The sequence below is a fragment of the Chamaea fasciata genome, unplaced genomic scaffold (assembly GCF_029207755.1).
Source record: "Chamaea fasciata isolate MVZ Bird 193981 ecotype frontalis unplaced genomic scaffold, bChaFas1.0.hap1 SCAF_1, whole genome shotgun sequence".
NCBI classification, from domain to species: domain Eukaryota; kingdom Metazoa; phylum Chordata; class Aves; order Passeriformes; family Sylviidae; genus Chamaea; species Chamaea fasciata.
The window spans coordinates 20,882,340-20,896,604 of NW_027094086.1; the positions used below are offsets into that span (position 1 = coordinate 20,882,340).

Here is a 14,265-nt window from a genome sequence, read left to right on the forward strand (position 1 = left end):
AATTTCAATCATAGTTAAACTGATTTTTTTGATCTGATGAAACTGTGCTGAAAATGGTAGCATGTACACTCCTACATACAGTGTAGGAGTGCCTGTTCAGTAAAGCTAGGTATAGTAAAAAGAATAAAAATGATAACTAAGCAAATTAATAAATATACAGCATTTGCAGAAGCATCCTGTAGAATTATTAAATTTGCAGAGAGTCTCCTCTAGTCAGGTAGCTAAGAGGGAAGGATATTCATTTTTGCCATTTTATATCCTTTGCTTTTATAACTGTGCAAACTGATTTGAAATCTCTGGTATTTAGGTGCTACACTCAACGACAAAGATGATGACACCCTCCCAGCAGAGACTGGCCAAAACCATCCATTTTTCAGACGGTCAGACTCTATGACGTTCCTTGGCTGCATTCCACCCAATCCTTTTGAGGTTCCTCTGGCAGAGGCCATCCCCTTGGCAGACCAGCCACATCTATTACAGGTGACATCAGAGATGGTGTTTTGGAAGAAAACTGCTGTTTGCTTTTTCATTCCTCACCGAAGTATATTATTGACCCAGAACACTTTTGTTGCTTTTCAGCCAAATGCTCGCAAGGAAGATCTGTTTGGCCGACCCAGCCAGGGTCTGTACTCATCTTCTGCCAACAGCGGCAAGTGCTTAATGGAAGTTACAGTGGATAGAAACTGCCTTGAGGTAAATGTAAAGCTTTATTACTTAAAGCAATATGGGAATTTAAACTAGAACCTTCATTCCTTAAAAAGACACTTCAGTGTTTTCGGAGAGAATTTTATGTAGCTTTTAGAATGATAATTTAAAAGCCCAATGCCTGTGAAAACTTGATATCTTTATGAAAAGTATGCTTAATGTAGAAAATTGATGATTATTGATTATAGCAACTTTCAGGTAGTATTTTTAAATGCAGCAGTACAATTCTGAGGTAATTTTGGACTGCTAATTATATAATTATTTTTGATTAAAAGATTTAAATGTTTTTATAGATTTGACTTGCCTTTAGACTGAGCATTCATTGGCAAGCATATGAAATGCAAACATACAGTGGGGAAAACTCTTTTTTTCTGTATTTATTGAAATGATTGAGGTCACTGTGTTTTAACAGGTCAATTACAGTGTTCACTTTTGTGTGATTTAAAATACACATCTATGAATATATGTCCTGAAGAAGCCTTCTAGGCTGCTTTGAAATTGCAATTAAATTTTACTTTTCCTTTAGGTTCTCCCAACTAAAATGTCTTATGCAGCCAACCTAAAAAATGTTATGAGCATGCAAAATCGGCAAAAGAAGGAAGGGGAAGAACAAAACGTGCCTACAGAAGAACCTGAGAGTTCAAAACCAGGGCCTTCAGCTCATGATCTTGCAGCTCAGCTGAAAAGCAGCTTGTTGGCAGAGATAGGATTGACAGAAAGTGAAGGGCCACCCCTCACATCTTTCAGGTAGCTGAGTTAAAAATTACTCTTTCAAATATTACTGCTCTGATTAATGGCTGTTTGGGACTCTGGAAAGTCTTTTTTAATAAAATGGGTAGCTTAATTTAGTTTGCATTTGTAGTTTGTGATTAGTAGCTTCTCAAGTGAATAGCTGAACAGTCGTCAAAGAGGTCTGCGCAAACTGTAGACAAATTCCTTTACTCCCTGACTTCCTGCTGCAGACCTACTGTGATGTCCTGGGTAACCAAGCTGAGGAGTTGGAATCAACAGCTTGCCATCTGTGTCTGGTGGTGCTGCCCACACTTAATCCAGTTATGGATTCAACTGCCCTCACTTCAAATTACAGCTATTTTAAAAGAAATTAAGGTCTTGGTTGACCTTGGTTACCTTTCAATAACAGTGAATTCGATATAGCAGCAAAAGTTACATGCTTTTAGACTAATTACCCTTTGGAAGCAAGACTTGTGTTTCTGCTGATAGTAAGCAGCTTCACGTGCTTTTGTCCACAGACTTAGTGTACCATGTTTATCAGGAATAAAAAACTTAGTTAAAGGCAGAGGGCAAGTTAAAGCTGAACTACACAAAATGTGTCTGAAATTGAACTTGATTCCACATATCTGTCTTTTTTCCTTCTTTCTGTCAGGCCGCAGTGTAGCTTTATGGGCATGGTTATTTCTCATGACATGTTGCTGGGACGTTGGCGCCTTTCTTTGGAGTTGTTTGGTAGAGTATTCATGGAAGATGTTGGAGCAGAGCCTGGATCGGTATGTATTTCTCAGTGGAAGGACAGTTCCTCTTACAACTAAATTGTGATTCTCCCTGATTATTCTGATTTTGGGGTTTGTGTTTTTGTTTTTTTTTTAATTATTTCTAGATCTTGACTGAATTAGGAGGCTTTGAGGTAAAGGAATCAAAATTCCGCAGAGAGATGGAAAAACTTAGAAACCAGCAATCAAGGGATTTAACACTGGAGGTAAAAAATGTTGGTTTATCTTTGAATAAACTTTCATTGAAAGTTGAATTATTACAGTAACTTGATAGGAGAAGTTGTATTTCAGAGTCTGCAAGCAGGTGTCTTAAATCATACTTTGTTGGTTATGTTGCAATTACTCTGTAGTTTTTCCCAGTCTGATTGGTATTTTTTGAATCTGTGCAGCAGTGTCCAGAAATCTGTTGTAAAGCTGAAAGTCTCTCAGTATGATAGTTGGTAAAGAAAGAAACTTTTTTTTGTATTTTTTACTAGGTTGATCGAGACAGAGATCTTCTAATTCAGCAGACCATGAGGCAGCTCAACAATCATTTTGGTCGCAGGTGTGCTACCACTCCGATGGCTGTACACAGAGTGAAAGTTACTTTTAAGGATGAGCCCGGAGAAGGCAGTGGTGTAGCACGAAGCTTTTATACTGCTATTGCACAGGCGTTTCTGTCAAATGAGAAACTGCCAAATCTAGATTGCATTCAGAATGCCAACAAGGGTACCCATACAAGTAAGTGATGAACAGCAGTTAATCTACTGAATATATTCATAATAACCTTGGGTGCTTTTTTTACATAGAAATACTTGGCCTTATGCCAGAGACATCTCTTTATTAGCTCAGCCCAGAATCCATAAAAATTATATGTTAGTTCTTTGGAGCAAGAAATTGGCTTCCCCCTCTCACACTTTCAAAAACAGGAACCTCTTGTTTTTCTTGGAACAAGAGTCTGCTTTAGATGTGCTCAGATTTTTTGAGCATCCTTCTCTCCAGCAGGTAATAATTGTCAAGATTTCAGCTATTAAGAGCTTATACATTTTAATATGGCTGCTCCATCTGACTTTCCTCAGACACATTTTAATGTTTTTGAAAGTATATATAAACTCTTAAAGTATTATGTCATTTTTAAGTTGGTACAAACGCTTCAGGTCCTTTCTTAAGTTTGGCTGAACTCAATCACTGCTTCAAGTGAAGTGGTTCTGTCTCATTGATGTCTTTCAAGCTCTTCCAAAAATTAATCTTCCTTACACTGAAACTTAGGTAGGAGAAAGAAATATAAAGATGTTTAAATTTATGAGGTTTTTTGCCCTTCAGGTCTGATGCAGAGATTGCGAAATAGGGGAGAGAGAGATCGGGAAAGGGAGCGAGAGAGAGAAATGCGGAGAAGTAGTGGCTTGCGAACTGGTTCTCGGAGAGATAGGGATAGGTAAGTGGTAAATCTTTAACTTGATGAAGATATTTTGTCAAATAGAGTAATTGCCTTGGATATCATCAGGAAAGATACTTCTACTTTCTTCAGTTAAAGGAGTCTTTTTCAGGAGCAATTTGCAGGGTAATTTCTTGAAATTCAGTCTCTAGTTCTAATTATTTTAAGAATTATTATGCTTACTTCAACATTAATAGGTTATGTCTCCACCACAGGCCATCAGTCTCTTCTGCTAAAACAATAACAAAAACTTGTGCACTAGAATAGAATTGTGAGGTGGTTTAGAAACAACAATGCCATTGGTGGCATGTCTGACTGCTGTATCCAAAACACGAGTAATACTAAAATCTCTGGTTCATTTTGATTCTCTCTTTCTGATTCATTCTCTCCAAGCAGCTATGAGCAACACTACTATTCCAGCAGTAAAGCTAATGCTAATGTGAATCTTTGTGCAAATAATATTGTTTCCAGAGGCTTTTTGCATTTTTCCTCTGAAATGAGTACAAACTGCTCTGATTATCTTAAGGGACTTCAGAAGACAGCTGTCCATTGACACACGGCCTTTTAGACCTGCATCAGAAGGAAATCCTAGTGATGACCCTGACCCTCTCCCAGCACACAGACAAGCCCTTGGAGAACGACTCTACCCTCGAGTGCAAGCAATGCAACCAGTAAGACATCCCTAATACACTTAAATGATTGTTCTGGTCATCTTGTAATATAAAAAATTATTTCCTTATCCATGATTGAAATATTTGAAACATAATTGAAAGTATTCAAACATGTAAGACTGATTTTATTTTCTTTTAAATTTTGTTAAGATTTTGTTTCTCTAATTTGTTGTTTAGCTTTGGAGGTATCTTGTAATGCATTCTCTATTTAAAATACCAAAACTTTCATAAGATCGTATTTGAAAATGGGAGAACTGGAGGAGAATAGTAAGACTTACCACTCCTTTATCCCCAGGCATTTGCAAGTAAAATCACAGGAATGTTACTGGAATTATCTCCTGCTCAGCTGCTTCTGTTACTAGCTAGTGAAGATTCCCTTAGAGCAAGAGTTGATGAAGCAATGGAACTCATTATTGCACATGGCAGGTAAAGTATCAAAAGTGAGAATTGATTTTGTGGCCAAAGCACTTGCACTGTTCTACATATAACTCCAAGACATGCAGCTTACTCCTTGATAGTCTAGATGTTTTTCTTTGGACTGGTAACTTTTTGGCTTTGGTTTAATCTATTCTGACTGGTATCAGAATATGACAGTTCCTTATTGAGAGTAGCCCTGCTGAGAAGGACTTGATGGGTGCTGGTGGATGAGAAACTAGACATGAGCTGGCAATATGCCAGATGTATTCTGGGCTGCATCAAAAACAGTGTGGCCAGCAGGTTGAGGGAGAGGATTCTGCCCCTCTGGTGAGACCCCACCTGCAGTGCTGCATCCAGCTCTGGGGTCCCCAGCACAGGAAGGACGTGGACCTGTTGGAGCAAGTCCAGAGGAGGTCACCAAGATGATCAGAGGAATGGGGTACCTGTTTTATGAAGAAACGCTGAGAGAACTGGGATTGTTCAGCATGGAAAAGAGAAAGCTTGTGGGTGACCTAACTGTGACCTTCCAGTCCCTGAAGGGAACCAGCAAAAAGATGGAGAGGAACTTTATATATGAGCATGTAGTGGCAGTTCAAGGGGGAATAGCTTCAAACTGAAAGAGAGTAGGTTTAGATAGATAACAAGAAGAAATTCTTTACTATGAGGAGAGTGAAGCACTGGAACAGGTAACCCAGAGAAGCTGTACATCCCTGGAGGTGTTCAAGGCCGGGTTGGATGAGGCTCTGAGCAACTTGGTCTAGAGGAAAGTGTCCCTGTCCACAGCAAGGGGGTTGGAACCTAGATGATCTTCAAGGTCCCTTTCTAACCCAAACTATTCTATCATTCTTTGAGTCTGTGATGATGAAATTAAATCTGCCTTTTTATTCCCTTCTCAAGGGAGAATGGTGCTGACAGTATATTGGATCTTGGATTGCTAGATTCTTCAGATAAAGTGCAGGTAATGACTTGTTGCACAAAATTTATGTAAGAATCAGTTCATTTTAAAACTGGAAACAATTGGAAGCTTTCTTTATCATGCAAGACAAAGTTCTGTTTAATCATTTTCTTTTGGAAGGATTAACAAGAATTAGTCAAAAGTATAAAATGTCACAATTAGGAAACATCACAGGAATTCTAAACCAATGGAATCTGAATCTTTGAGTCTACCAGGAAATAGCTTGATTTGTGTCAGTAACTAGAACTAAGTGTGTTAATTGCCTTCTTGATTTTCAAAACAGGAAAACAGAAAGCGACATGGATCCAGCCGCAGTGTAGTAGATATGGAATTAGATGATACAGATGATGGGGATGATAATGCACCACTTTTCTACCAACCTGGAAAACGAGGTTTTTATACACCAAGACCTGGTAAAAACACAGAAGCAAGGCTGAATTGTTTCCGAAACATTGGCAGGTGTGCTACCATTAACTTTTTAGGCTGGAAAAAGCTTTTCTTAAATGGTCTCTATTCCTCACACTGAGCCTAAATAGTGGGTAATGTGCATATGTCAACTTGAGGTTTCTTTTCCTGTTAAATTTTAATTTTTTATCCTTTTAAAAAATTTTATCCTTTTTAAAAATCATGTGTGTCTGTGATTTTCATTTGTGACTGATAATTTTGGAAAGCTAGGTCCAGCTTAAGTCTTAGAATATTGGAACTCTTAAATGTGAGTTTGCTGAAAGATCTCTAGAGTAATTTCTGCTGTACCATAACAAACTCCAAACATTTTTTCAGAATCCTAGGATTGTGCTTGTTGCAGAATGAACTATGTCCCATCACGTTAAATAGACACGTAATCAAAGTTCTACTTGGCAGAAAGGTAAGTTGAACATAAAAAATTTAGTTTCTTGTTATTACTTCAAACCTCATCTGTAAAACTGGGTTTTTTCCCCCTAACCACATATGTATTAACTAGCTGAGTTGATACTGGAACTGTATGGAGGTCTTTAATTCGAGGACTGGTAATTTTTTCGTTTCCTAGATTTTGAACAGAGTAGATGTACTAGAAGCCAGGTATTTGACTAAGATGTAATGATTTGTAATGGGTTAGCCTTCAACTCTCTTCAGAAACTACATACTGTCTCTGCTTTTTTTCTTCCTGAGACTCAGAAACTATAGTGTTAGACAATGCTAGGCAATAGCTTACAGAAAAGTATTTTTCTGGATATTTGAGAGAGCTCATGGAATTAATTTGTAATTAAAAGTTTGTCTCAGGTGTAGGTATAATTTAATTCAGAGCAATAATTACCCAAACTTTTGACCAAAACTACTACCCTGGCCTAGTAAAAACTAATAATGTACAGCACTTTTGATGCATTAGTCAATGGCATTGTAAGTTCTGTCTGATCCAACAAACTTAAACCAAGGTTTGTTACTGCTGGTCTTTCCTTAAATTCAGTTTTGATCACATAATCAGTTATCCAACAGATTATAATCTTTAATGAAAAACAGTCAGTGGCAGCAATGACCTTTAAATACCCCGTGGTGTCTTCCAAGAGGGATTGCCTTCTAATTCTTCAGGTTTTTCTTGTTGAATATGTATTCCTTCCAGTATTCTAATGTACCTTCTAAAGCAAACTGAAAGTAGGAGTTTAACTGCATTTATTTCTATGTGTTTGTATACTTTGTTGCTAATGCATGGATCTGGTACAGATCACATAATTTTGAATACATTTTTAAACACCTGTTGTATTTCAAACTTTATTCTTTTTTAATAGGTGAACTGGCACGACTTTGCTTTTTTCGATCCAGTTATGTATGAAAGCCTTCGGCAACTTATCCTCGCTTCCCAGAGTACAGATGCTGATGCAGTGTTTGCAGCGATGGATTTGGCCTTTGCAATAGACCTGTGTAAGGAGGAGGGTGGAGGGCAGGTAAGCATGACTATATCTGTGGCTCTGCAGTTTCAGGGTTTTATGCAGGTTGTAGTGTGCACATAATCCATGCTCTTCTCAGATGACAGCTAAAACATTTTACTCTTCCTGGATTCAGTGCAGTGTTCTTAGACACTGAAGCCTGGATTTTTTTCTTTGAAAATAATACAGAGTGTACCATAGACCCTGGCAACCGTAGTTAGTCCTAGGGAATCTTTTAAACTAAGCTGTAGTAGTGAATTTTGCTTGGGATTGGAGGTATATTAAGCAATAAATCACTTTGCAGCATACTGTGGTGGTTGTAATTATCTCATTTCCTTTATATCCCTTTTCTTCTTCCCCTTTTTAAATGTTCCTTCTTTCTTTGCCCTAGGTTGAACTTATTTCCAACGGTGTAAATATACCAGTCACTCCTCAGAATGTATATGAGTATGTCCGGAAATACGCAGAACACCGAATGTTGGTAGTAGCAGAGCAGCCTCTGCATGTAAGTCTTTAGTGGAGATTTTTTTAAAAGAATAAAAAAAAAATTGTAATAATTCAGTCAGTTAATTATTCTCCTCATTCTGGTGTTGCTAATCAGGTATCTTTAAAGTCTTGACAGCTTGATTAAACATATTTAATTTTTTATTTTTGTAATTGTATAGCTGTTTATGCAGTACCATGAAGGCTGAGTACTTTGAGTAACTTATTTTATAGAATGAAAGATGATTTCTTTTACAGTGAGTTTCATTGGTTAAATATATATGTTCATTTCTTGAGTTCAAATGGCACAAATCTTGGAACTTTGTATTTGGCAGCTACTTTATTCTAATAATTTATTACCTTTGATTTGTTTGCATCCTCGTTCTAAGGAAAAATCATTTATAAAACCACTTCTACTAACTTGGCAAGAAATGTAAAAATTGACTAGAAAACCATATTAAAAATGATTTGCTTTTCTTAAGCCCTTGTCAAATAACACTTAGGGAATAATATATTTTAGTAGACAGTTAATGAAGGCCAGTCTGTCGTATGATGCTACATCTAAACTTTCTTGCTTGCACTCATTGTGGTTTCCTGCTGGACATCCGAGATAGGGGATTGCCTCTGTGCAGCTGCGGTCCTAATTCTCACAAAAAGAGCTTGTTCCTGGAATTAAGATACTTGATCTCCATATCTACATATATTAATAGTTTGACTCTTGTTTACTTTAGAAGTTAAAAATCCTTACAGTTGTATTCCTTTTGGAATTTTCTAATGCAAATTCATTCATAGTATTCCATTTTGAATATGGAATTTCCTATCTTTTCAGGATATGACTTACTTATATAGAATATATGTGTGTGTGCAAGTATGTGCGTGTGTCTGTGTGTAATATATTTGAAGCAGAGTTGGCATGTGTCTGAGGAAGCAAAGTAAAAGTAGCATGCAAGATGAGGTTTTTTTAAATTCTTATCAAATTCAGCACAGCTTAGCAAAATACTTGAGCATTTTAGCATTAAAAGAGTGCATGTGCTTCTGCTCCTGGTGAAATACTATCTCAAACCATTACTGCTTTCTTTTGCTCTAGTAGGTAGGGTTTAAAAATTGGTGCAGCTCTTTGTTTCAGAAGATTTGCATCTCAGATAATAAAGCTTTAAAAGAAAAGAACAGCTCAGAGAATAATGAATCTTGAGTTAAAGGGGATTTCACACAAAACTTTTCAGTAATGTGTTTAAAGTTAATCTTAAAAGTCACAGGGTTACAATGTGCGTTTTTTGGTTTTCACTTAAGGCAATGAGGAAGGGGCTTCTGGATGTACTTCCAAAGAATTCATTAGAAGATTTGACCGCAGAAGATTTCAGGCTTCTGGTAAATGGCTGTGGTGAAGTAAATGTGCAAATGCTAATCAGCTTTACCTCTTTCAATGATGAATCAGGTATGAAATAACTTAGTCATAAACAGAGTTGCAGGTATAACTTAACACTGTTTTTTCTATCTGGAGTAGCTACCAGTATTAAACTTGAACTATCTCTTCAAGAATCTGGCATTAGTTAATAAGCCAGTGAAAGCTGTAATAAAGTAATAAACTTGGGATATTTTTTTATATTCCTTAGAAAATATTTACCTTCAGTTAAGGGAGGGTGGAGAAAACATGTTTTTTAATTTTGCTGTCACTAGATGTTACATACAGAGATTGTATTACTGATAGTATATCTTTCTTGTGAAAATTCTTTAGAACTATAAATGTGATGGATGCCAAGTTTAATACTTCTTACATAATTTTTAAACTGCATTTAGTTGCAGTTGGGCTTTTTGATAAGGAGGGAGGAGTGGGAGTAGTACTGAGTTATGTCCAAAGCTATTAGTTTTGAAATTACTAGTGTCCAATATCAGGACTTTATGAATGCAGTTGTAGCTAAGATCTAACTTGCAACACACATAAAATACATCTCTTAGTTTTATTGTCCAGTGTATCAGCTGAGTTGTGTACCTTTTTATTTCACACAGGAGAAAATGCTGAGAAGCTTTTGCAGTTCAAGCGTTGGTTTTGGTCCATAGTTGAGAAGATGAGTATGACGGAAAGACAAGATCTGGTAAGTTGTCCATTCCCACTGGAAACATGCAGAAGAATTGGAATAACTGGTGTCAATATTGTTCTTAATTGTGTCTACCTGCAGAGCCTTTGTGAAGAGCTAAGGTAGCAGAGAAGGGTAGTAGGGTTGGGTAAGACTGTGGGCTCTGGAAACAACAGGTGTGAATCCTAGACCTTCATGTATCTGAAATTAAGCATGGTTTGTTCTTCTCCCTGTTCATAGGTCTCTTACAGAAGCACAGTTTCACTCTGCACAGTTGCTCTTAAGATGAGTAACTGTGGTTAATCAACTGTGTTGTGGGTTGGTAGGGCTTTGAGGTCGAGTTCTCTTCATGGAGCATCTATTCACCCAACTTCTGTGTATTCTGAGGACAATATGTGTGTCCTCTCTGTAAGATGTCAGTAATGATACCATGTCCTTCTCAAAGCCCTTTAGGAGTAACTGATTAAAAGCTTGAAAGAATAAGATACTGTTCAGGGGATTTAATTTTCAAAAACTTCCCTGCAAATTGTATTCGTTATTCACTTCTTAAAACTGGTTTTAACATCCTACTCTTTAAGGTACTATTTCTCCCTTACAGTCTGCTAAAAGGAAACAAAGAGTACTGCTCTGAAAAAATGGAAACCCCAGGGCACATCTTTTAAGGGGTGTCCATGGTTGCACCTTGGTGGTGACTCAGTATTTCACACTTGAGATAATAAACCAAATACTCCCTGTTGCTGCCTTTTGTCTGTACCAGTACCACATTCTGTAGTCTAACTGGTTTGTGAGAGATTGATGATTCAATTTGTATTGATGGCAGTCACCACCTCCTTCCCAGATGGATTTGGGAACATGGCATTTACCGAGGATTTGTTGATACAGGATAATTTTGAATGCTGCTTTTATCAGTTTTATGAATGAGCAATTGAGAAAGGGAAGTGAACAAAGCTAGTACAGAAGCAAGTAGCATGACTGTGCAGTTTAGTTTGGCATATTCAGGAGAACGTGGTATGATCAAACTTGCTGTGACTGTGCAGTTCTTTTTTAACCTGTCTCTACACAATTTGTAGGCAGTATGAATCTCAGCCTTGTAAATCATATTTTTAAATGCTCTCTTCTATTTTCAGGTTTACTTTTGGACATCAAGTCCATCATTGCCTGCCAGTGAGGAGGGATTCCAGCCTATGCCATCCATCACAATAAGGCCACCAGATGACCAACATCTTCCAACAGCAAACACTTGCATTTCTCGCCTTTATGTCCCACTCTATTCCTCAAAGCAGATTTTGAAACAAAAATTGTTACTCGCCATTAAGACCAAGAATTTTGGTTTTGTGTAGAGTATAAAAAGTGTGTATTGCTGTGTAATATTACTAGCTAAGTTTTGTAGATTTTTCCATTTGTCTATAAAAGTTTATGAAAGTTAATGCTGTCATACCCCTGGTGGTACTTCAAAGATTTAAATGCAAACATTCCTGTACTAAATTTGTAACATAAAGGCTTAAGGAGCACTAGCAATATGTGATTGAAACAGTTTGCTAGTCAATAACTCCTTTGCCTAACCCCAGCCAAAGATGACAGCAGAACAATATAATTTACACTGTGATTTATCTTTTTGCTGAGGGAAAATATGTAAAATGTTCTGAAAATTCACTGCTGCCTTTGTGGAAAGTGTTTCAGCAAAGGTTCTTGTATAGAGGGAGTAGGGAATTTCGAAATAAAAAATTAAGTATGTTCTGTGTTTTTAACTTTTTTTTTTATGGTGTTTAATTTGTGGTTGGCTGCAGTTGTGTATCATGTATATTGAACTTGTAAAAAGTTCCTGACAGCTCAGATCCCAGAGTTGGGATTGTTCACCTATGAAACCACTTCCATTGCAAGTTTTGTTCTATTGCATTGAACTCTGGCACATCAGATACCATCACTAATATTTTGCATGTAATCTGTACCTTTAGTGTTTTTTTTTTTTTCCTGTACATATTTGATGAGGCCAATGCACAGTATTTCATAGTTCACAATCAACATTTTTGTATCCTTGTTACAGTGAACAGACAGTCAGGAGATTGTTCCACTACCAGTTCTAACCCAACACTTGTACTACATTATCTAACTATGTAAACTCAGCCTGGGCACTTTCTGGTAACTGTAAAATGTTTATAAGATCATGATTATTGAAGATACATTTTTTGGAAAACTTTAATGTTCGTGAGCTGCTTAACTTCTTTTGTATCTAGCCTTTTTTTAAGTATCTTGTTACAGTTTTTTAATAAAGAAATTACAGACAAAGTACCAAGTCATAACTGAAGAAACGATAGTTTTTATTTATTAAGCCATTTATACTTTAGCTAACAGCATACACTAAACACAGTTGTTCATTAAAAATCTGAATTTTGTAGCTGAAAAAATTGACATGCAGAAGACATTTAGCCCACATTTTACAGTTAGCAGAGAATCCTGAAAGAAATGGGCCAGGCAACCCCTCCTTTTAACAGAATTGGTTTGAAGGAAAAGTGGCTTGTTCTGAAAAATCTCAAGGCAATTAGGTTAGAATAAAATTTTCAAACTTCATTGTAGTGAGTTCTACTGTATGTTCACTTTTGAAGTGGTTGGTCGCTTTTGGGGAGGGCAGTCTTTGACCATAATCTAGGACTTCTTTTCCCTAAAGCTTGAGAGATTTTTGAGAGTTAGAAATTGGTTAATGAAGAAAGGAGCTACTTTTTCCGTGTCTACATAAATTTACGAAAGCTTAGCAGACTGAAGTGTTGAGGGATAAGAGCTTTCGTGGTGGTGATGTTCTTTCTTGCTTCTCCAACCCCATTAGTCCATGTTAATGATTTTTTTTTTTCTCCCTTTTGTTGGGAAGAGCTGAAGTAATGTTTCATCCAAATCCCAGTGGAACTCACCTTTGCTAGAGCTCCTTTCGGTTTTCCTTTCTGTCAGCTAGTTTTAGGATGACCAGAAGTTACCTACATCTGATTTTCAAAAAAGCCTCTGTTTTCTCATTTGTTTAGTTGTTAAAGGTATGGAGTACAGTTGATACCACAAATTCTGATCACCAGTTGCCAAATTGAAGCTGAAAATCCTGTTTTCTAAATAAGGTGGACTGTTTCAGGCTTGTGTTTCAGTTAAACTGCAGATAAATAGATGTAGAATTATTTCTGCAGATACTAATACTTCCTCTAAATCGATCATCCTAGAAAAGGATAGTTTCAATGTACAAGGATTGGAGTCTGTTCTAGATTTCCTGTTGTGGCCTCGAGTGTATCTTACATTCAAAATTGTATTAGATTTTACTATGCTAAAAAATAAAAAGCAGTACAGCCTCACAAATCTAGGTAGAGGCATTTTAGTATAGAGAAAATTCATGCTGGTATGGCTGTTCTCTTATACTAAGGAGAGTAAGTTACAAAGGTACAAAGCAACATCTACCTTATGCCTGGCTATCAAACGTCTGTGATTATTTCTACTACCAAAACTGCCTCTAACTGAAATGTGCAAAGTTAGTAGAAAGCAATGAAAGAAACTGTTTAGCATAGGCATCAAAGCTCCAGTCTGTAAACTAAAGCTCCCTCCCTCACAAAGCTTTGTGAGGCTTGATGTACTAAGAAGTATCCAAGGCCCTTCGATGAAAGGCCATATATACATGTAAAGTACTGTATATATATATATGTATTGTGTGTATATGTATATAAGTGTATGTGTATGTATAACATATAAATATATGTTATATGTATATATATTTCTGTATATAGCTTAAACATTTTTTAAGTCCTGTAATGTATAGCTAGACAAAAGTTATGCAGATAGCACAGTAGCTCACCATATATACACACACAAGGCATTCTGATTAGCAGAGAGGGAATTTAGAATGATATATGCTGTCGTCATTGACTTGAAATATGTATGTAGCTTTATAAATAGCTTTTTTCCTCTGTATGGTATATTTAAACTATATCAAGATTTTAATAAGAAAAATGTTTATTAAAATCATACACCTCCTCTCCCTTTGACTTAAGCCCTTCTGTTAGTTCACTTAAAATGTGGTAGAGAAACTAGTTAAATTCTGTAATGTTTACACTTTTTTAGTAGTCTGCATCCTTAGCTGTTCACCATTGCTGAATGAGGAGATAAAGGTA

At 36.6% G+C, this 14,265-nt stretch overlaps 1 protein-coding gene across 1 annotated transcript in view; it reads left to right on the forward strand.

Annotated features, from left to right (window-relative positions):
• Positions 1–12,416, forward strand: part of UBR5 (ubiquitin protein ligase E3 component n-recognin 5) — an 86,814-nt gene extending 74,398 nt beyond the window's left edge. The window contains exons 43-59 of the mRNA XM_066177725.1: positions 308–480; positions 580–693; positions 1,232–1,452; positions 2,090–2,210; positions 2,321–2,419; positions 2,690–2,933; positions 3,516–3,627; positions 4,154–4,298; positions 4,594–4,724; positions 5,613–5,673; positions 5,954–6,129; positions 6,451–6,535; positions 7,434–7,589; positions 7,963–8,076; positions 9,345–9,489; positions 10,062–10,147; positions 11,257–12,416. Coding sequence (XP_066033822.1) covers positions 308–480; positions 580–693; positions 1,232–1,452; positions 2,090–2,210; positions 2,321–2,419; positions 2,690–2,933; positions 3,516–3,627; positions 4,154–4,298; positions 4,594–4,724; positions 5,613–5,673; positions 5,954–6,129; positions 6,451–6,535; positions 7,434–7,589; positions 7,963–8,076; positions 9,345–9,489; positions 10,062–10,147; positions 11,257–11,469 — 2,396 coding nt within the window. The 3' untranslated portion in view covers positions 11,470–12,416. The remainder of the gene's footprint in view (positions 1–307; positions 481–579; positions 694–1,231; positions 1,453–2,089; positions 2,211–2,320; positions 2,420–2,689; positions 2,934–3,515; positions 3,628–4,153; positions 4,299–4,593; positions 4,725–5,612; positions 5,674–5,953; positions 6,130–6,450; positions 6,536–7,433; positions 7,590–7,962; positions 8,077–9,344; positions 9,490–10,061; positions 10,148–11,256) is intronic.
• The last annotated feature ends 1,849 nt before the right edge of the window (positions 12,417–14,265 follow it).